This window comes from Pteropus vampyrus, unplaced genomic scaffold, assembly GCF_000151845.1.
Source record: "Pteropus vampyrus isolate Shadow unplaced genomic scaffold, Pvam_2.0 Scaffold113, whole genome shotgun sequence".
Taxonomy (NCBI): Eukaryota; Metazoa; Chordata; class Mammalia; order Chiroptera; family Pteropodidae; genus Pteropus; species Pteropus vampyrus.
This window is the reverse complement of record NW_011888894.1, coordinates 3595212-3618173: the sequence shown is the minus strand read 5'-3', so window position 1 is coordinate 3618173 and position 22962 is coordinate 3595212. Positions and strand designations below refer to the sequence as shown.

Genomic DNA, 22962 nt, shown 5'->3' with positions numbered 1-22962 from the left:
CTAAAATTATTAATAATTAGTTCCTTGATATTAATCAGTGCTCAAATTTCCACAATGTCACAAATGATTTTACAGGTCTTTTGAATCCATGAGATTTGGCAATTAAGCAATGTGTCAATATAATAAAGATGGTCTTAATAATAATAACGGTTTCAGTAGAGTAGTAGGGGATGAAAGCCAGATTGCAGAAGACCAAAAAATTAGCAGAAATAAGGAAATGGAGATAACTGTATATGTTCTTCTTCTGAGAAGCTCAAATATGAGAAAGAATGGAGAAAAACTGGGAGGTGCATAAAAGATCAGGATAAAAGAGGAGTTGATTATGTTTATAAACTGAAGAGATATGGAGAAGCTCAAGACATAAGAGAACATAGGAAGCTGAGAAAGAGAGAGAAACTAACAAAATATGGTCCTGGAGATGAGAGAGAATGAGATTAAAAGTACAGTGAAGAGGCTGACCTAGAAGAAGAGAAGTATAACTCAAACTCTGACACTCAAGGAGTTAGTTAAGCATGAATACAGGATTGGGAAAGTTTGTGTGTACGGCATGGCATGGGGGGGAGGTGAGAAGAAAATGGGGTTCATACTTAAAATGTTCTCAGTTTTCTTGAGACTTAGGAGAAAAATTATGGATTAAAAGCAGGATACTGGAAAGGGTTATGAAGTGTGTTTAGATTAAATGCTGAAGATGTGAATGGAATTTAAAGAGAATGAGACACAAATGACCAGAAAGGTAAAAGAATTAAACAGCATTGAAATTTTACATAGCTTTTAAAAAACAATTTTCAAAAGTCACGCCTTCCATGAAGCTTTTCTTAATTTCCTTAACCAAGAGTAGTTTTCCATCCTTGGAAACTGTTTTTCTTTTTCATACCGGTTTACAAGTCCACCATAATAATTTATGCATTTCTCTTTTTCTCAGTAGCTAGACCGTTAGCATGTTTTGGGAACTTATCTGTGTCACAGGGCCAAAGAAAGTACCTTACAGCATATGATTTAGAATCTTATTTACCTTTTTAAAAAGTGGCACAATTTAAATGCTAAAAGAACAAAACAGACAGTAGCTACCTGAGAGCTAAGAAGACCACTAAAAGCTGGGACAATTATATAAGGCCTCAGAGAGAACACAGAATTGAGCTGGGTCTTGAAGGGATGAGAAGGACAAGATTTAACCAGAGCAGGTAAGTATAAATAGTGACATGCTTCAAGGATTGGTTTTAATATTTTTATATATGATGGTAGCTGTTTATAGATAACGCTAAGCTCTTTCAATAATGAAGAGGTTTGTAAATGAGAAAAAAAATTTGTTTTATTTTGGGGTTGGGGGGGGGGAAGTGGTGGTTTTAATGTGAACAAGTTCATTTTGGGAAAATCAATCTAAATCATGTATAAAATATGATAAAAATACATTTTATTCTAGTGAACCCAGTAGGGAACAGAGAAAAAAAATCCACGTACTGGATAACAGAAGAATTTAGATAGATTCACAGCTGGTTGAACAATCACTGACAAGTACGAACCTTTCCTGACAAGGCTCAAACAGTTTCATGAAAACATAAATAAAGTCTTAATTTCTGAGGATAAAACTGAAAGGAACAGCTTTAATAGTGTATGACATCTATTTCAAATACTTAACCAGACATTTTTTTAAAAACTTGGCTTTTGCCATCCTGAATGTACAGAACGGAACATCCATCTTGCCTTTGCCCTGGTATATTTTCCTTTACAACCAGGTAAATGACCCTCAGTCCCAGATTTACAGGAAGAGCAGAAGATAAGAACCTGAGAAGTACTGTCCCCTTAGGACCTCTGTTCTTGACCTAGAAACAAAAACGAACTTCCTAATACCTCTTCCTATCAGAGTTATACTGCTATGAACTAATCTCAACTCTGTTTATAGCCTAAAGCCTAGCTAATTAGACTTCTAAATTTCTTTGTGTCCACTAGCAACTGGAAGAATAAATCTGTCACACAGTCAAACTGAATAATAAGTGGCAGAGCATAATTTTGAAAAGAACCCTTTCAATTCTTAAAAAAAAAAAATTATAAAACTGACACATTAACTTTGCCAGAGACAAGAATTATGAATCTAGTTAATACCCAGAGCACTAGTCTGTAACTACTCTACCTTGACCATATTTAAGAGATAGTTTAGGCAGTGATAGAAATGGTAGTTATCAAATCCAGAAGACCACTACAGTCTATAACAGGGTTCAGCAAACTTACTCTGTAAGAGGCCAGATAGCCTGTCTATATTTTAGGCTTTGTGGACCATACAGTCTCTGTTGCAACTACTGAACTCTGTCATTGTAGCCCGAAAACAGCCACATGTAAACAAATGGGCATGACTGCATTCCAATAAAACTTTAACAGAAACTGCCAACAGGCAGTCATATATGGAGTCATATAATTAGGTCTGGTTTTCGTTACAATTCTAACAATATGCTGGATGCAACATTTAATCTTTATGGTTAAAATAGAAACAAACACCTACATCTGATAATTACATAAGAAATTAATAAAGGAAAGCCTGGGAAGAAATTGTAGAATAAAATGTAAATGGTAGTTAGGATGGCAGAATTATGGGTAATTGGTCATAGAGTATCACTATTTAAAAAACCATAAAAGTTACAAAATTGAAAATTAAATGGATTAATAAACAAGTAATTTCAGCTTATAGTAACTGCTATAAGGAATAAACAGGGTACTACCCATAGTAGAGAGAGTCTGAGGAGAGCAGAGAGAAACAGAAAACATCTCGGAAAAGGTGATGTTTATGCTGAGTTGAAATAGGTGATACAAGAGCATTCTACCCAGAGCTCATAAGCAAGCAAAGACGTTGAGGAGAATAAAAGAAATTGACAAGTGTTTTGGGAAAAGAAAGGAGATTAATGAAACATAATGAGCAACTGGGAAAATGGTTTTAATATAACAAAAAGGAAGTGGCACCTCACTGCAAAGCAGGACAAACTTCATCAAATAGAGGTGGAAAGAGCAAGGAAGTTCAGAATGGCATGGGAGTTCTGGGACCTCACGATGGTATCTAAATTTACCAAATGTCCTCATTCCAATTCTCAGGATCTCCCTCTATCCCAGTCATTGTCCCTCCATACAATAGACCCTATGATTTTTATTAAGCTCCTTGGTCCTCTGACTGATCCTTGAGTCAAGAATTTCTAAGACTGTCATTTTTCATTTTTACCTTCTCCAGTACAGTCAGAAATATCCAGCCCACCCTCACTTCTTACATACCTCATCCTCCCCAGAAAGATCTTTTGCAATAGCTACTTGGTCTACCAAAATTTTGCCTTCAATAAGTACTTTATTTTATATAACCACAAGATAAATAAGTTAACAGTTAGGTTAAGCCACTGAGATTTGAGGTCTGATTTGTAAATATAGCATACTGCAGACAGTAATAATAAACGGGTCTAGAAAAAATATTTCTCGATTCTGATAACTTAAGACTGACTGTAAGTTAAATTCACTACTCATTTTAAACAGTTAAGGGCTACTTTTGCTATATATAGAGTGTATGATATATGTGCATACATATACAGAGGTATGTAAATAAAAGAAATTCTTGATAACAAGAATATTTGACTTACAGTGTGAGCACATTTCCAAAGGATAACTTGCCTCATTTCCCTGGAGAGAAAAATAACAGTTGTTAGTCACAAAATTGGCACAATTTTCTATAAAAGGTTAACTTTATATATTTTGAGTCATAAAACACAGGGAAATAAGCCATAAACTAATATATCTAGATCTACAAATTTATTTTTGATAAGAAAAAATTATGCAATATGATAGAGCTCTTGAATTGAACAGGCCTGAGCTGTGTCTCTGCCACTTAAGACTTACACAAATATTTGATTAAAATTTATTTTAAATGTTTTTAATACCCTAAACATGTTATATACTAGTGACTGTCAATGCTCTAATGTGTCTTGAACTCATTTTGGAGTAGAGTTCATAATAGAGCTTCTCCTGCCTTCCCTAATTGAAGAGTTTCCTGAAACTGCAAAGCAAAAACCTGTTACCATTTAGGCTTGCACTGTAACATAATTTTCTATATGTTGTACAACTGAAATAAGAAAAATATTAATAGGGAGGTGGGTCTAATGTCAGACAGCCAATTCAAATTTTTCTTTTCATGGGAAGTCTTATCTCATGGATAGACTCTAAGTTAATATATCTGAACTCCTAATTTATAAAAAATATAAAACCAACTGTTTTGTATATCAAGATTCCATATGAAATTTATTTAAGGAAAAAAAATGCTCTAGGAAACTAAAGACCTGGACCAATGTTATATTTAACGAATCCTGATAACTCAGCCCAGGGAGGTCAAGTACCTAGTAGAAGATCACACTGTTTGATGAGTAATGGAACCAGGATTAGTTTTAAATCTAAAACAGTCAAAATCCCAAGTATAACAGACTCATATGAGATAAAAATCATGAAGATCTTTTAAAAAGTCCATGGAATTTAAAATAATGTAAACTGAGTTTTTAAAGTTCAGTGATAAAATTGAGTACCATGCATCCTATACTCCATTTATCTAATCTTGACAATTAGTGTATAAAAGGACTAACATTAAATATTTGAATATACTTTTTACATCCTAGGAAGTTATTGAATACACCTGAAAAATCATTTTAGTCTGGCTGACTAGCTTTTAAATTCCTAAAGTATCTCTTATTCTATGTAAACTTAAGGTCTAAGAAAGGTTTATCAGTAAGTTAGCATCTTCAGCTCTTATTATGTTGTCAAGAGTCTTATCTTTGAAAATTATAGCAGATAACTGCAATTTCCCAGAACTGGTTATTTAACTCTATTTAACTCTAGGTCACTTTAAATATCAAATATAAATTAAAGATAGAATAGCAAACATTAATAAAACTTGGAATTACTGATGAGCAGAGATGGAGTTCTGCTTATTTTGCACCTTTAATTGATCATAAGAGTCTTATCATGATTCCTAACTTTTACCATCTTATATATTCATGCCTAAATTTTTAAAATACACTTTTAAAAAACCTTATTCTATTCTAACTTAAAATTAAGTATGTTTCTTGCAAGGCTCTAAAGAAAGATTATAATGATACTCTTTGAATTATCATTATGAATTTTTTAATGATTAATATAATTGTATTACAAGTGAGGGCAAAAGGGTTATATGGTAATTTCAGGGAGGACTCTGAAACCAGGTCCGTGTTTTTCCAGCCCACAGACCTTTACAGTGTTATCAACAGTTTATAAAGCATACAATCCAACCTCTACTTATACCACTCCCTGCTAGCCGGCATCCAGTAAGATCCAAGGACCATTCTCCACCAACACCAAATGCCTCATCTCTTTCCTGTGCTTAGAATCCATATAGCAAAAAGGTTATTTCAACCTCAACCTGTCTAATTTTATACCCAGCAAAAATATCTTTCAAATATTAAGGCAAAATGCTTTTTCCAGGTAACTAAAAACTAAGAGAATTAAGCTCCAGTACATATGCACTACAAGAAAGGTCAAAATAAATTCTTCAGGCAGAAAAATGATACTAGATGAAAATTTGGATCTAGATCAAAGAATGAAGATTACCAGAAATGATAAATATGTAGGTAAATATATAAGACATTTTTCTCATTTTTAAAGGTCTTTAAAAATAACTATTTAACACATAGTAACAATGTATTTTTTTATGAAATATATATAATGTGTAGATTCTATATGACAACAGCAGCACAAATGTGAGACAGAAAAATGGATGTAGAGTGTCAAGATCTTACACTATGAGAGAAACATTACAATGTTATTTAAAAGAACATGAAGAGCTAGAGGTTGAATCAATCACCTATAGCCAATGATTTAATCAATTATGCCTATGTAATGAAGCCTCCATAAAAACCCAAAAGGACAGGGTTCTAAGAACTTCTGGGTTGGTGAACACGTGGAAATGAAGGGAAAGTGGAAAGCCTAGAGAGGGCATGGAAGCTCCTCATACATTGTAACTTGGCCTAAGTGTCTCTTCCATCTGGCTGTTCCTGAGTTACATCTTTTATAATAAACCAGTTATCTAGTTAAGTAAAATGTTTCTCAGTTCTGAGTCGCTCTAGCAAATTAATCAAACCCAAGGAGGATGTCCCTGGAACCTCCAATCTATAGCCAGTTGAACATCTACAACTCCAGGTGACAACCTGGACTTGCAATTGGCATGGGGGGCGGGGGCGGGGTAGTACTGTAGGACTGAGGAGCCCTTAACCTGTGGAATCTGGTGCTATCTCTGGATAGATAGTGTCAGAATTGAGTTGAATTGTAGGACATCCAGCTGGTGTCCCAGAATTGTATGGATTGTAAGGGAAAACCACACACAAACATAGTAATTGAGTCCCAGAAGTCATATATACATATAAAAAATAGCAGGGCTTCAAAATAAACTAAAGCAGACAGAGAGCTGAAAGGAAAAGGCAATCATGTGAGATTTTAACATTTCTCTCACAGTAACTGAAAGAAAACAAGGAGATCAAAAAAATTCAGCAAAGAAAGATCCTAACACACTACCAACCAACACGTCCCAGAACAGAAGATTATTTTCCAAATCATACGAAACGCTAAAAAGACATTTTTCTGAGCCTCGAAAAAAGTCTCAATAAGAAAAGAAAGGGGTAGCGCAATGAATCACCATGCTGCCAGCCCCAGAACAGACTAGGCTTCCATCCTCCCCAGCAAGTCCGGGAATCACAAAGTCTCATTCCTCCAGATGGAGGGGTGAGGAGGAAATGGAGGAGGAACTGGCTTTCGCCTTCATTCATGCCTACTGATTGTATTGGGGCTGGAGTGAGTTAGCGGGGTGTGTGAGGGAGGGGTCTGAGTGGATGTGTGTCGCTCTGTGTATGGGATTCCAATTTGGGGAATGTTTTACATAAAGTGCATACCTAGCCAAGTCTATTTCCTTCACTATCTGCCTCTTTCTCAGAAATACAGTGTCCATTCCTTCACAATCCCCGCCTCCCCCCCCAAAAAAGTATGGATAAACTTAAAAGGTTTGAAATCACACAGAATAAATTTTCTTATTACAATGAAATTAAACTAGAAAGATATTTGGAAATACCCAAGTATTTGGACATCAAACAACACAATTCTAGTAACCCTAAGTCACAGAGGAAATGATAAGAAATCAGAAAATATTTTGAACTGAGTGAAAACAGAACCTATCAGAATTTATGAGATGCAGGTAAGTAGTCTTTTAAACCCAAAGCAAGGGGAGAAAAAGGACAAACAGAAAGATAAATCAATAAAACCAAAAACTTAAAAGAAAAATAAATTTTGTAACTTAGAAGAAATGGACAAGTTTCTTGAAAGATAGATTCTACCATAATTGACTCAAGAAAAAAAGGGAAAGTTGAACACCTCTATAGCTGTTAAACTGAATTTGAGTTAAAAACCTTCCCACAAAGACCTGGGATCATTTCTGTCATATATTTGCAGTCCAAAACCATGCTAATCCTACACAAATCCCTTCAGAAAACAAAAGGGGAGAGAATAGTTCTTAACTTATTTTATGAGGGCAGCATTACCCTGGTACCAAAATCAGATGACAGCACAAAAAAGAAAATTATACTCCAACAATGCTTCATGACCATGAATGCAAAATTCCTTAAAAATATCTGAGCAAATCTAGAAAATTTTTAAAGACTAAAACATCATAACTAGCTGAGGATTAATTATCCCAGCAACACAAGGCTGGTTTAATATGCAAAATCAATATGATTCACTATACTTACTAAAAAAGAAAAACATATGGTCATCTTAACAGATACAGTAAGAGTATGTGACAAATTTCAACATGCATCAAGATAAAATAAGAATAATTCAACAAACTAAAGATCATCCTCAATCTATAAAAGCTATCTACAACAAGCCTGCAGCTAACATCATACTTAATATGGTGAAAGACTGAATGCCTTCTAAGATCAGGAACAAGATAAAGATATCTGCACCAGTAGACTAAGGCAAAACAGAAGAAATAAAAGGCACATAATTGGAAAGAGGAAGTTAAACCGCCTTTACTTGCTGGTGACATGACTGTGTATATATACAAATCTAAACAAACTACAAAAAAGCTATGAGAACTAATGAATGAAGCAAGGCCACAGGATACAAGACCAATATACAAAAAACAAATGTATGTCTACATTCTAAAAGCAATTCTAGAAAAGGAAATTAAAAAACCTTCCATTCGGAAAATTATCAAAAATACAAAATGGTAAAGTTTGTAAAATATGTGCAAAGACTGTACAGTGAAGACTATGTAACACAGCTGAGAGAAATTAAAGATGATCTAAAAAACTAGCTATATCATGTTCGTAGATCAGAAGACTAGTTAAGATGGCAATTCTCCCCCTACTGATCTACAGATAGAAAACAATCCCAATCAAAATCAATAAACCAATTCTAAAACCTACATGAAATGCAAAGGACCTAAGTAGCCAAAAATCTGAAAAACGTTGAAAGACTTACACTGTCTGACTTAAATTATTCTCCTCTTCTCTCCTCCCTTCCTCCTCTCTCTTACACACACACACACACACACACACACACACACACAGACACACACACACACACACACACACACAGAGCTAAATTATTTTTGACAAAGATGTCCAAGTAATTCAATGGGGAAAAAAATCTTTGCAACAAATGATGCTAAAACAAATGATTATCAATATGAAAAAAAAGAAAGATCTGAATAGACACAGATATATATGAAAAATGTTTCATATCATTAGACATTACAGAAATCCAAGTTAAACTACAATGAGATACCATGGCTAAAATTTTAAACCTAATGTGAGGTGTTGCTGAAAACGTAGAACAAATAAAGAGTTATGTGCTGGGCAGAATTCTAAGATAGCCCTCTGAAACGTCCGGCCTCTGGTACATATCTCCCAGGTAGTCAAACAATAACCTAGGTACTGCTGCAAAGGGATTTTGTATATGTCCTTAAGGTTCCAAATCAGTTGACTATGATTATTCAGGTAGGTCTGCTGTAATCACAAGAGTCTTTTGTGAGAGAAGTCAGAGATGCAAAGCACTAGAAGAATTCAACATAAAGGAGATGGAGTGGACCATGTGCCACTCAATGCACGCAGTCTTCTAGGAGCAGCTGAGTGTGGCCTCCAGCTAACAGTGAACAAGGAAACAAAGACCTCAATCCTACAAAAGCAACAAAACTGAATTCTGCCATCAAAAAGAGCTTGGCAACAGAATCTTAATCAGAATCTCCAGATGAGAATTCAGTCTGGCTGACACCTGGATTTCAGCTTGGTAACACCCTGAAGGGAACCCGTGCTGAACTCTGACCTGTAGAACTATGAAATAATAGGTGCTGTTTATAAGCCACTATGTTTATGGTAATTTCTTACACAGCAATAGAAAACTAACACCCAGACGTATATGTGGCTAAAATTAAAACACTGACATACCAAGTGTTGGTGAAGATGTGGAGCACCTGAAATTTTTATATATTGCTAGTGGGAACTCAAAATGGTACAGGCATTTTGGAAAAAAGTTTGGTGGATTCTTAATATTAACATAACATTCAGAAATGAAAATATGTCCACACAAAGATTTCTATACATAGAGAAGCTTTACTGTTAACAGCCCAAAAAAGAAACATTCTAAATGTCCATCAACTGTCAAATGGATAAACAAACTGTAGTGTATCCAGACATGGAGTGCTACTCAGTAATGAATAGAGAAGACTACTCATACAACATAAATGAATCTCAAAGCAATACGCTAGGTGAAAAGACCAGATATGAAAGGTTACACACTACATGACTGCATTTATATAAGCTAGAAAAGGCAAACTACAGTTAATGAAATATCACCAGTTGCCAGGAGTGGGGGTGCAGCAGAATGCAAAGGAGTACCAGGTAACATTTTAGGGTCACAAATGTTCTACATCTTAATTATGGTACTGCTTTTCAAGTTATATACATATATTTGTCAAGACACATTAGTTGTACACTTAAAACTGGTTAATTTTACTATATTTAAGTTATATCTCAATAACTTTGATTTTTAAAACTTGATAGCAAGTCTCAGGTACAACAGAATTGCTTTATAACACACAAGTCTTTAGTTAAGATAAAAATCTCATCACTTTCTTTAAAATACTGTAGTTTCCTGTCATACTATTAATTCAAAAACATGATTATTTTTACAAGATATATATGCATTTCAAGGTAGCAAATTACATATTTTTTAGATTAATCTTGTAGTATCAAGAGAAACCAGAAAGTGGAGTAATTGTGACCCTTATAATTTTTTCATTCCTTACTTAGTTCCTTTAAATTTTAAACTCCACGAAGGCAGCAATTATCATATTATCTTGATATGCTTTGCCAGATTTAATGTCCTAAGAAGTTTATAGGTGCATATAAAAATGTATACAGACTTAAGGAACTTGGTTTAAGTGGCATTTTAAACATCAATGTGTTAAAGAATGTGGCTAGATTAAGGACACACTAGCAGACACAATAAATTCTTAAAAGTCCAGTAAAGAACTTTTAGATTTTCACTTTCCTTGACACTCATTTTTCATAACAAGTACCTATTTAAGCATTTGGGTCTACATATACTTTAAATAAGCAAGCAGTACTCTAACAATGAAGTAATATTTACAGTTCACAAGGAGAGCCTATAACCAAATAAGACAATGTTGTCCCCTCTTAAAGTCTACTCAGCAAAGACAAATATCTAAATATTCTGACAGCATGCCCTTTGAAAATATTCTAAACTTTACAGTATGCTATAAAATTCATATTTATTCTCACATCTTGACACTCTAAGATCAAAGTAACTCTAAACAAAATGAGATAAGAGATCCAAAAATATTTTCCTCATTGCTTTGCCAGAAAATTTCTTTAGAAAACATTTTCCTATTCCTGATTTAATGTGTACCAAACCAGTAATCATATAATAAAAACTTTAAAACACTGAACAATACGGACTTAAGAGATCCCAATGGCTTTACCTGTTGATAAAGCTTGCTCACTTCCCACAATTAACGCAATTATAGCGAAATCAATTTTTTTCCTAGAGTAAAATCACTGACCATCTTAATAACTATTCTCAAACAGATATTCCTTATACTTAAAAGTATGAAACAGAGTATGAAACTGTGAATAGGTGAATTTGGGGGAAAAGAAATGCAAAGATCAAGGAAAGGAGAAGGAGATTAAAAAAAAAAATGGCTATTATCAGTAGCCTTAAAAGGCAGCAGTCTCCGACCTTTTTGGCGCCAGGGACCAGTGCTCCAATGAGAATCTAATACCTAATGATCTGAAGTGGAGCTGAGGCAGTGATGCTAGCGCTGGGGAGTGGCTGCAAATACAGATGAAGCTTCCCTTTAAGCCCGCCACTCACTTCCTGCTGTTGAGGCCCGGTTCCTAACAGGCCACAAACAGGTACCAACTTGTTAGGGTTGGGGACCCTACCTTTAAAGGACAAGTCTTTATCAAACTGTGAGTCCACAAGTACCCTTCCCTCTAGGTACTCACTTCTCCATGGAGGAAATAAGAAAGACTAGGTGAGTTTAAGAGGCCGTTCTAGCTGTATTAGATTTTTTGACTACTAATAAAGATGCTAGACATTTCAATATGGAAGGAAGAAGGGGAGAAATGGAGAGAGAAAAAAGAATGTCAAGAAACTCCTTAAAAGCAATCTGTTGGTCCAAGAGACAAAAAGTTTCCCAGTGTATGCTTAATTTTTTATTATTTTCTTTTGTAGGCCAGTACAACAGTATAAGGAAAAGGCAATAAATCTCACAAGTATAAGCTGTTGGCAATATAAATCAAACATGGCCTAAGTTATAGCAACCAATTTGGCACGAGGGATTTCGTGAATTCCCTATAAAAATTAGTTATAATGCTATCACATGATGGGAATATTCATCAAGATAGTATATCCCTGTTAAACAGTGACTAGTTTTCCAACAGAAGTAAAAAACATATCTGTGTTTGTCAAATGATTTTAGGGAAAAACCTAAACATTTCTAGCCTGATAAATGCTATCAAAATTATACTCTTGCTTGAATTCACCTAGCAAATGTTTGAAGATATATAATATGCTATTTTAAAGATCTTATTGCTTAATGAGGCCTGATATAATGATACCTATCACTCAATTTTACAGTTTAAAACTTACCTCCTTTTAAGTAACGCCTAATCTAACCAATCCTATTTTTTCTCTATTACCTAATATTAACCATAATTTTTATGTCTACCCTGTATTCTGCAATCTTATTGGACTCATTGATTAGTTCTAATTTTTTCTGTACCTTTCTCAGGATGTTCTATGTAGACAATGATGTCATCTAAAAAACGGGAACAATTTTTCTTCTTTTCCAACCTGTATACCTTTCACATTCTTTTCTTGCCTTATTGCACTGCTATAACTTTCAGCACTGTGTTGGAAAAGTGTTGAGAGCAGATTATCTTTGCCTTGTTACTGATTTTATGGAGAAAGTTCTTCCCATTAAGTTAGCTGTAGGTTTTTATAGATGTTCCTTATCCAACTGGGCTAGTTTTTTTCTGTATATCTATTGTTGTTTTTTTAATGAGTGGGTTTTGAATTTTATCAAGCGCTTTTTCTCCATCAACTGATGTGATCATGTGATTGTTCTTCTTTAGCATATTAATATAGCAGATTATTTATATTAATTGAATTTCAAATAGTGAACCAGCCCTTCATCCTTGCAAAGAATAATGCTTGGTCATGGTATACAGTATTTTTTTTTTAACAGATTGTTTAATTCTATGTTTATGTTTTGTTAAGGATTTCTGCATCTACACTGTACTGTCTTTTTAAAATTTTTGCTAGCAAGGCAATGGAGCTATTCAAATTATCTATTTCATACTGGGTAAGATATGGTAGTTCATATTTTTCAAGTAAGTAGTCTTTGAAAATTTTCTGTATAATTTATGAGTACAGAATTGTTCATAGTATTCCCTTTTTTCCATGTCTGCAGGGTCTGTCTATGTTGATACCCTCCATTTCATTCCCAATAATGGTAATTTCTTATTTCTTCTGTCTTGCTAGAGATGTGTCAACTCACTGACTTTCTGAAGAACCGGCTCTTAATTTCATTGATTTTCTCCACTGATGTACTGTTTTCAATGTTACTGATTCCTGCTTTCATCTTTATTTCCTTCCTTCTCCATGCTTTGGGTAAATTTTATTTTTTTAAGGTTCTTGAAGTAGAAGTTTAGATTACCAAACACTTTTGTCTCTTTCCTAACGTCATCTCCCTATCAGCACTTCTTTAGCTATGTCTCACAAATTTCAATAGGTTGTATTCTTATTTTCATTCAGTTCAAAATATTTATTGCCCTTGAGACTTCTTCCTCTTTGACCCATGAATTTAGAGGTGTGCTATTTAGTTTGTGTTCAGAAATTTTCCAGTTATATTTGTTACTGACTTCACGTTTATTCCACTGTGGTCAGAGAATACATTCTGAGTATTTCAACTGTTTTCAATTTGTTGAGGTTTGTTTTTATGGCCCAGTATGTAGCCTATTCGTATATGTTCTGTAGACACTTGAAAAGGTGATATATTCCAGTTGTTTAATGAAGTCCTAAAAATGTTAATATATACTATTGGTTAATTGTGTTATTGAGTGCTTCTATATCCTTGCTGATTTTCTGCTTAGTTGTTCTGCCACTTGTTGAGAAACAAGTACTAAAGTCTCCAACTATAATTCTGGACTTGCCTATTTCTCTATTCAGTTCCATCCGTGTTTTGCTTCATACATTTTGCAGCTTTGACACAAACACCTTTAAGATTACTATGTCTTCTTGGTAGATTTATCCTTTCATCATTACATAATGGGCATTCGCTGTCTGGCAATTTTCTTTGCCCTGACATCTACTTTATCTGATATTAATATATTCATTCCTGCTTTCTTAGGATTAATGTTTGCATGATACATCTTCCTTTTACTTTCAATCTGCCTATATTGTGTTTGTAGTTTCTTGTAGACATCACGAAGGTGGGTCATGTTTTTAATCTGCTGCCAATATCGGTATTTTAATTGGTATATTCAGACCATTTATACTTAATGTAATTGTGAGTGTATATTAGGACTTACTGTGCCATTTTACTTTTTGTTTTCTGTTTGTTCTCTTTATCCTGCTTTCCTGTGGGTTTCTTGAACATTTCAGGAAATTTCATTTTGATTTATCTAGTGTTTTTAAGTTTATCTCTTTGTATAGCTTTCTTAGTGGTTGCTCTATGTACTACATTATATATACCTAACTTTTCACATAATACTGTCATTTTATCCTCACCAACTTACACCTGTCTTAAATATTTCTTCTATGTACCTTAAGAACCATAGCAAACAACATTGTAATTTTTGCTTAACTGTCAAACATAATTTAAAAAACTCAAAAGGAGAAAGTCTATTGTATTTACCCATACTTTCATACTTTGTATTGTTCTTTCCTCCTTCCTGATGTTCCAAGATTCCTTTTTCATTTCCCTTTTTTTCAAAACTTCCTTTAGCCATTCTTTTAAGGTAAATCTTCTAGTGACATATTCTCGTAATTTTCTTTCATCTGAGATTGTCTTGACTTCCTTTTCATTCCAGAGGATGAAATAGGGTTTGAGGCTGACAGTTCTTTTCTTTCAGCACTTGAAAAATCTATCATTTGAACTATTTCTCTCATCTATATAAAGTATCATTTCCCTTATGCCAGTTTATTTGTACTTTTTATAAACTTGACTTTGAGGTATCCTGGTATATTTCCATGGGATTACCGTGTTTAATGTTCACTCTGCTTCTTGAATCTGTAGGTTTTTATCTTTTGTCAAACTTGGGAAATTTTCAGCCACTATTTCCTAAAGAACATTTTAACCTTGCTCTCTTTCTTCCTCTCCTGGGAATCCAATGATACAAGTGTTAAGTCTTTTTTATAGTCCCACAGTTAGAGGAGGCTCTGTGGATTATTTTTTCAATCTATTTCCTTTGTTGTTCAGATTGGGTATTTTCCTTTTGTTCTATCCGCCAGTTTACTGATTCTTCTGTCTTCTCTATTCTGCTGATGAGCTCACTCACTGAGCCACTGTATCAGTTATATTTTTCAGTTCTAAAATTACCATTCTTCTTTATATCTCCTATTTGCTGAGGTTTTTTATTTATTCATGTTTCATGTATGTCAGTTGTTTTTCACTAAAGTGACAAGTTCACTGTTCATTTTTGAGAATATGTCTGCCAAATAGTCAAGTGTGAATAACCAGATTTTGTCAGTTGTTCTCAAGCAGTTTTGGTGTTCTATGAAAAAAGGCGGCTAGTTCAGCTTGCAAATCACCTAGGTACTTGTTTTTCTTCAAAACAACCATCTTAAGTATGCAGAAGTGGGGCTTTGTACATATATCATTTCATCACAAAGAATATTAAAGAGGCATGAACACAATGGTTAGATTTAATAAAATACTTCTTACTGCTTTACCAAGGATAGTCTTAAGTGAAACTGGTGTTCAACTGCATGGCAGTGAAGAAATATAATGACTAATGGTCCAGTACGGTGCCACTGTTTTAATTCACACTTAATTATCAGCAGTTTTACCAACCACTGCTTTTGCACCAACAGTGCAAATGTAAACACAGTGAATAAAACAAATAATTAATGCTACTATGAGAACAGTTTTGACCTTGTGAATTCTATGAGAAGGTGTTGGAACTCCCTGGTACCCATATACCACTCTGAAAACTGCTGATCTAATTTAAAGATCTGATTTAAATTTTACCAATAAAATCAACATTTAAAGAATCTGAAGAGAAATTTACCAGTGAAAAACAATCCAATACAATAGAATCAGTAGACCATGGATACAGTTATGTTACGGTTCTATAATAATATTCTATATTATTCTATAATACATAGATATATCTCACTAGCATTCTTTATAGCAAAAAAGAAATCCTGGATTATGTATTGTATTCAACTGTCATGTCTCTCTTTAGTGTACTTTAAATTGGAACAATTCTTCAGTCTGTTTATGCCTTTCATGTGACTTTTTAAAGGATACTGGCCAGTTATTTTGTAGACTGTCCCTCAACAGGTCTGCCTGATGATTAGATTCCTGCTTTCTCATGATTAGATTCAGATATACCCTTCTGGTAAACACCATAGATGTGTTCTTTCCAGATATCAGGAGGCAGATAATGTTGACTTTCCTCAATATCAGCAATGTTAACTTTGATCACTTAGTTAAGGTTCTTCCATTGTAAAGTTACTTTATTTAATAAGCATCTTGTTTTAAGTTATTTTTAGATTATGTAAATATTCAATTTACTCCTCAAACTTATAACCACTCATTTTAACATCCATTGATGATTTCTGTCTGAGTCAATTACATTATGATGACTCAGGAGATGGCCAGCCTCTAAGATGATCCCCATTCTCCTGGTATTCACATCCTTGTATAATCAATTCCCCTCCCTAGTATAACTGGCTTTTAAGCAACCGAATATGACAATATTAAGGGGAAATCACGTATGATTAGGTTTCAAAAGACTGACTTCTATCTTGCCAACAAAGTCTCTTTCTGTAGCTTTCTCAGTTTGCACACTTTAATGAAGCTCACAGAGCAAGAAACTGAGGGTAGCCTCCAGCCAATAGCCCGCAAGGAACTAAATGCCACCAATAACCAATGAGTGTGGAAACAGATCCTTCCCCAATCAAACCTTCTGATGAGACCCCAGACTCGAGGCTAACTTAATTTGTCTTTTGATTCCAACTCATGAAGCAGAGAATCCAGCTAAGCCCATAAAAATTATAAAATAATAAATGTGCCATTTTATGCTACTACACTTATGGGCAATTTGTTACAGAGCAATTGGTTAACTGATACAATTGCTATATGGTAGTTTCTAATTCCATCATTCCCTCAACATTTATTTGGCTTTCTCTTGTAGGGAAAGGCTTTTCTCCTCCATTTATTTTTATATATAATACATATATAATATGCATATGCAAATATAATCTTATTTAAAATACTCTCATTATCATTAAAAACTGATACAAAATCAATTTTATAAGTACTTTATATATTTGTGTGTGACAAGATTATATATTTCAAGACATGTAAAAATGATCTGTACCTGATCTACACATCCACTAACAGAAAACATTAAGTGAACATTAATACAAATGTTCAATAGAAATCATTTAAAAATTGAAAAATATCACAAATATTTGACATATAAAGGTCACCATTTTTTACGAGATTTTTTAATTAATTGATTTTTTTTAATAGTGACAGTGGTTAACGAAATCCAATGTTTCAACTGCACATTTTAGCAGTAAGGCATATATATATTTACACTGTGTTCACTTCCCATAGTTAGATTTCTTTCTGTCACCACATATTTGACCCCTCTTGCCCCATCTACCTTCCCCCTCCCCCCCACCCTCTGTATATATATTTATTTCAGTGTGGACTCATGATTTTAATGGGTTATAATCTTTTATCATCATTATCAAATTTGATGCTTAAATTGTCCCACATGTGACCAGTGGAAGTCCTTCCATTTCAGGCAGTTTTCTATGTCCTTTTAACACGTCCCCATCATTCTTTGGGCCCTCATTATATTCTGACACAAGACATTCCAAGCATATATCGTACCTTTCCTGCTCAGTCCTGAAATCAGCTCTCTCGCCAAGGAGCCCCAGGTCATTCTAGTAGAGGATGGTTAATAGTATCACTTAATGAAGTTCTTAATTTTAAAGCAGTATAATTATTCATCTCTCATTTTGCACCATGATTAATTCCAAACAAACCTGAATATTCTCTTACTAAGCTGTTTGAATATAACTTTTACTATTTGAATTTTTATGTTTATATTGCTTTATTAATATTCTGAGGTATTTTTCTGTATGTAAAGGGCAAGGGCCTGCTATTTATATCCTTTTACAGAACCATTAGTGAGGAGAGGGGGGAATGCCCATCCATGTGCATTACAATATGCTAAGCATAATCAAGTATAAACACTGCAGATTCTCAGAGGTCCCTCAAACATATAATTTTGAAATTTTAGGTCTCTGCACATCCAGGCAGACATATACAGCCAAGTATAGAACCTGGGCTCAGGGGAAAGATCATACTAGAGACACAATTTTGGAAATGACCAACATAATATAGATGGTAACCTTCTCTACTCAAGGGAGAGTGTATTCAAAAAAATGAAAAATGAAATATAAAATAGAAAACTTAACACTTAAAAAATTAATTAACCAAAAACAAAGCAAATATTTGAATATAGGAAGAAATCAGTAGAATAATGTCCTATTCTAATAGTTCAGATATTCTATTGTGTCTTTATTATTACCTATATTATGTTTTTTATAATAGGAAATATACATATTACTTTGGTTCGTGTTCAAATAGGTTCTATAAGTCATATAAAGAAAAAGTTTAAGTAGGAAGTTGTTAAGAGTCGCAAAGGAGACAATAACTACTCCCATTTTTCTGATAGGTTCAGACTTTATTAAGTGATATTAAAAGTAAGATGTAACTTTAATTTGACCATTAACAACTTTAAGTTATGCCGATTGCTATATTAAGAGTAATTACCAACACTAGTCCTACAAAACTATCTTTAAAATAGATGAAATATTTTTAATGCTCTGCCAGTTTATTGTAACATAAAGTTGTAAGTACTTCCTTAATGCGCACACAAAGATGGACCACATTACTCAGGATCTCTTTCTCAGAGAAAAATATTCTCCAAGTAGTCACACTACTACTATGACTATGGATAGGACAAGATTCTATCTTAACTAAGACCTAACTTAAATGCAAAGGGACACTGTTTCCAGATATGGAATCAGTTTCCCATTATGATGACCTTCCATGATAGCAAACCTCCATGATAGCAAAGCATGTTTTTTTTTTTACATAGTTATTCTTCATTGCATGATACATAGAAAATACTTAATAAATATTTTTGAATTATCACTGAAATATGCTTTTGTAAATCTTTATTAGGTAAATCCCTTTTTGTTATTTCTTTGAAAAAAATGAATGAGTCCCGAACAACTGGTATATAAACTTTATATATAACCCATTTGCCAATTAATCATCTCCTTTATGCCAACCACAATTTTTTCCAGAAATAAGGCTCCCAACATTTAAGACAGCTCTTAAAAGATTATTTATCCAAAAAATGTTAAGAATATCTTACAATGTGCTTAATACACTGTAAATAATTTAAAAAGCCAAGGATTTACTAAGATTTCATTCCCAAAGGTACAAGATACCTCTCAAGTAGCAACAGACACATGACAAAAGCTTTATCAAAGCAGAAATCTTTTTAAGATTACACACACACACACACACACACACACACACACACACACACACATGTATACATAAACCTGCTGGCTCTATCTGGTTTTATTCTAATAATGAAAGTGCTTTTCTTCAAATTAAAAACAATTCAAATTAAAAACAAGTCCCAAAATCCTTCAGACATTTTAAATGTACTAATTTAAATTTCAATAACTACTTTAGTTCAAATTAAACATGCAATACAATAAATGTTTTTACTTTGTCAAGTTTTAATGGATTTTTTTTTTCTTTTAGGCGAGGCAACCCTTGGTTAACCTCACAGATTGCAAGGACCTTGTCAGCTTACAATCCCTTATTTTTTTTTTATTTTTTTACGCCTACAGTACCTGGTCTTCCTAGGTGGTCTCCCATCCAAGTACTAACCAGGCCCAACCCTGCTTAGTTTCCGAGATCAGACGGGATCGGGCTTGTTCAGGGTAGCATCGCCGTAGACTCTAACGGATTTTTTAAAGGTAAAAACTGATGAATTTAGAAAGTATTCTTTAAAAGTTAACTCTGCAAATATGAACATGGATAGAAAAAAGGAAAGTTTACTATACCAAAAAAATCTAAAATAACATTTACGTGCTGGTTACTCTGTTAGAGACTTTACATATATTATCTCATTTATCCTCCAAACAATATTCTGGATAAATAGGGGTGTCAAGGTTAAGCAGCTCACATACGGTCGGTCACACAGCTGGTAGTGGTAAAGACCAAATTTGAACTCAATATAATTCCCACAGTATTCTTACTGTATCATACATATCATATGGCCATACCCTTTCTACATTATACACGAGAAGCAATAAGTTACTGAAAATCATTTTTTTCCCATCTCAGAGCACGAATTCAAATGGCTTGTCACTGCCAACTCACACTGGCAAAGCAATTTAAAATGCATTGTTTATGTATCTAACAGTAGTCACAATCACAGAAACATGACAATAAGAGGGTGAGATAGGTGGAAACAGTTAAGAAATAAAGGGATGGAAAATATAAAATACTATTACATGGAAACTATACAACTACTTCTTGAAAGGAGCAATACGAATTTGGTACTGTATTTTAACAACACACATAATCCCAAAACAAAAAATTCTATAGATATAGCATATCCATAATTATAATTGAGAAAATAATCTCAAAACAGAGGAAATTAAGTCCTAGCAGTGGAACAGTTCTGGATGCTAATAAGAGACTGTCTCGACAATGGACACAGAAAATAACTAGAGCAAAAAGCAAGCATATGTTAGCAAAATGGAGAACGTCAATGAACCCTAAAGCAAGGATGTACCTATAATGACTTAAAATGATAGTGGAACCTAATGGGAAAATGTGCCACAAATACTTAAATTCTGAATGAAGAACTAGAGTAAACCAGAAAGATGTTAGATGACAGCAATGAGAAGAAATAAAGGAAGATACAGTCAGAAGAAAATGACTGCAGAAAAATAAATAAGTAATATGAGCTATTAGAAGGTCAGCAAACTATAGCCCCAGGCCAAATCAGGGCTACCACCTCTTGAGTTTTTTTGGTATGTGATGTATCTTTTTATTAATTGAGATATAACTGACATATAACATTCTATCAGTTTCAGGTATACAGCATAATGACTCAATATCTGTATGCACTGCAAAATGGTCACAATAATTCCAGTTAACATCTGTCACCATACAGCTATACAATTTTCTTGTGATGAGAACTTTTAAAACCTCTTCTCTCTTAGCAACTTTCAAATATGCAATACAGTATCATGAACTATAGTCACTATATTGTATGTTACATCCTCATGACTTATTTGATGTTTGTACCTTTTGACCCCCTTCACCCATTTCGCCTACCCCCATGACCCGCCTCTGGCAAATGCCAATCTATTCTCTGCATCTACGAGTTGTTTTGGGGGTTTTTTGGTTTGTTTTTGTTTTTTTTAAGATTCCAGATATAAGTGAGATCATGTAGTATTTATCCTACCCTATCTGACTTATTTCACTTAGCACAATACCCTCATGGACTATCCATGTTGTTGCAAATAACAAGATTTTCTTCCTTCTTATGGCTGAATAACCTCTCTCTCTCTCACACACACACACACACAGACTTTCTTCATCCATCCATCATCTATCAATAGACACTTAGGCTGCTTTCATATCTTATTGTAAATAATGCTGTAATGAATATGGGGGAGGGACCTTTATCTTTTTGAGTCAGTGCTTTCACTTCCTTCAGATAAATACCCAGAACTGGAATTGCTCAATCAGATGGTATCTCCAATTTTCTGAGGAAACGCCATACTGTTTTCCACAGTGGCTATACCAATTTACACTACCACCAATAGTGCATGAGGGTTCCTTTTATCCACATCCCCACCGGCACTCGTTTTGGGTTTTTTGGGGGTTTTTTTGTTTTTTGTCTTTAACAGCCACTTTAACAGTTGTGAGGTGTTACCTCACTGTAGTTTAAATTGGCCTTTCCCTGATGATTAGTAATGTTGAGCATCTTTTCATATATCTGTTGGCCACCTGTACGTCTTCTTTGGCAATATATCTATTCAGAGTCTCTGCCCATTTTCTAACCAAATTTTTTTTTGCTATTGAGTTAGATGAGTTCTTTATTCATTTTAGATATTAGTCTCTGACCAGATAATTTGCAAATATTTTCTCCCATTTAGGTTTCTCTTTGTTTTCGCTGATGGTTTCCTTTGCTGTGCAGATGTAATCTTATTTGGTTATTGCTTTTGTTGCCTTTGGTTTTGTGTCAAATCCAAAAAAAATCAATGCCAAGACTGATGTCAAAGGGCTTACTACTTATGTTTTCTTCTAGTTTTATGGCTTTAGGTCTTACATTCAAGTTTTTATTCCACTTTGAGTTGATTTTTGTGGGTGGTATAAGATAGTTGTCCAGTTTCATTCTTCCGCATGTGGCTGTCTAGTTTTCCCAATGCCATGTGTTGAAGTCACTGTCCTTTCCCCACTGTATATGCTTGGTTTGTCATAGATTGAGTGACCATATCTGCAGAGGTTTCTTTCTGAGCTGTCTAGTCTGTTCCATTAATCTATGTGTCTGTTTCTACACCAATACCATACTGTTTTGATTACTACAGCTTTGCATGGGTTTTTTTAATAGCTTTATTGAGAGAGATAATTCACATACCACACAATTCACCCATCTATAGTATACAAGTCAATGGTCTTTTGTACATTCACAGAGTTATGCAGCCATTACAACGATCAAATTTAGAGCATTTTCATCACCTCCAAAAGAACCAGCACTCTATTTTCCGTCTCTGGATAGTACATATAAATGGAATCATACAGGGTGTGTTTCTTTGTAACTGGCTTCTTTCACTTAGCAAAATACTTTCAAGGTTCATCTACGTAGTAGCAAGAATCAATACTTCTCTTTTTATTGCCAAATAATACTGCCTTATGTGAATACACCACATTTTATTTATCTGTTCCCCAGTTAATGTACATTTGGATCATTTTCATTTTTTATAATGATGCTATGAACATTCATGCACAAATTTTCATTTTGTTTCATGTGGGTACATACTACTTAG

General features: G+C 34.0%; 1 protein-coding gene and 1 non-coding gene across 2 annotated transcripts in view; both read right to left on the bottom strand.

Moving 5' to 3' along the window:
• Nucleotides 1-22962, bottom strand: part of PPP3R1 (protein phosphatase 3 regulatory subunit B, alpha) — a 57755-nt gene that overhangs the window by 23208 nt on the left and 11585 nt on the right. Inside the window, exon 2 of the mRNA XM_011365601.2 lies at nucleotides 3609-3648. Coding sequence (XP_011363903.1) covers nucleotides 3609-3648 — 40 coding nt within the window. The remainder of the gene's footprint in view (nucleotides 1-3608; nucleotides 3649-22962) is intronic.
• Nucleotides 19735-19853, bottom strand: LOC111743439. The gene has a single exon (XR_002781699.1). It is a non-coding gene; the product is annotated as a 5S ribosomal RNA (ribosomal RNA).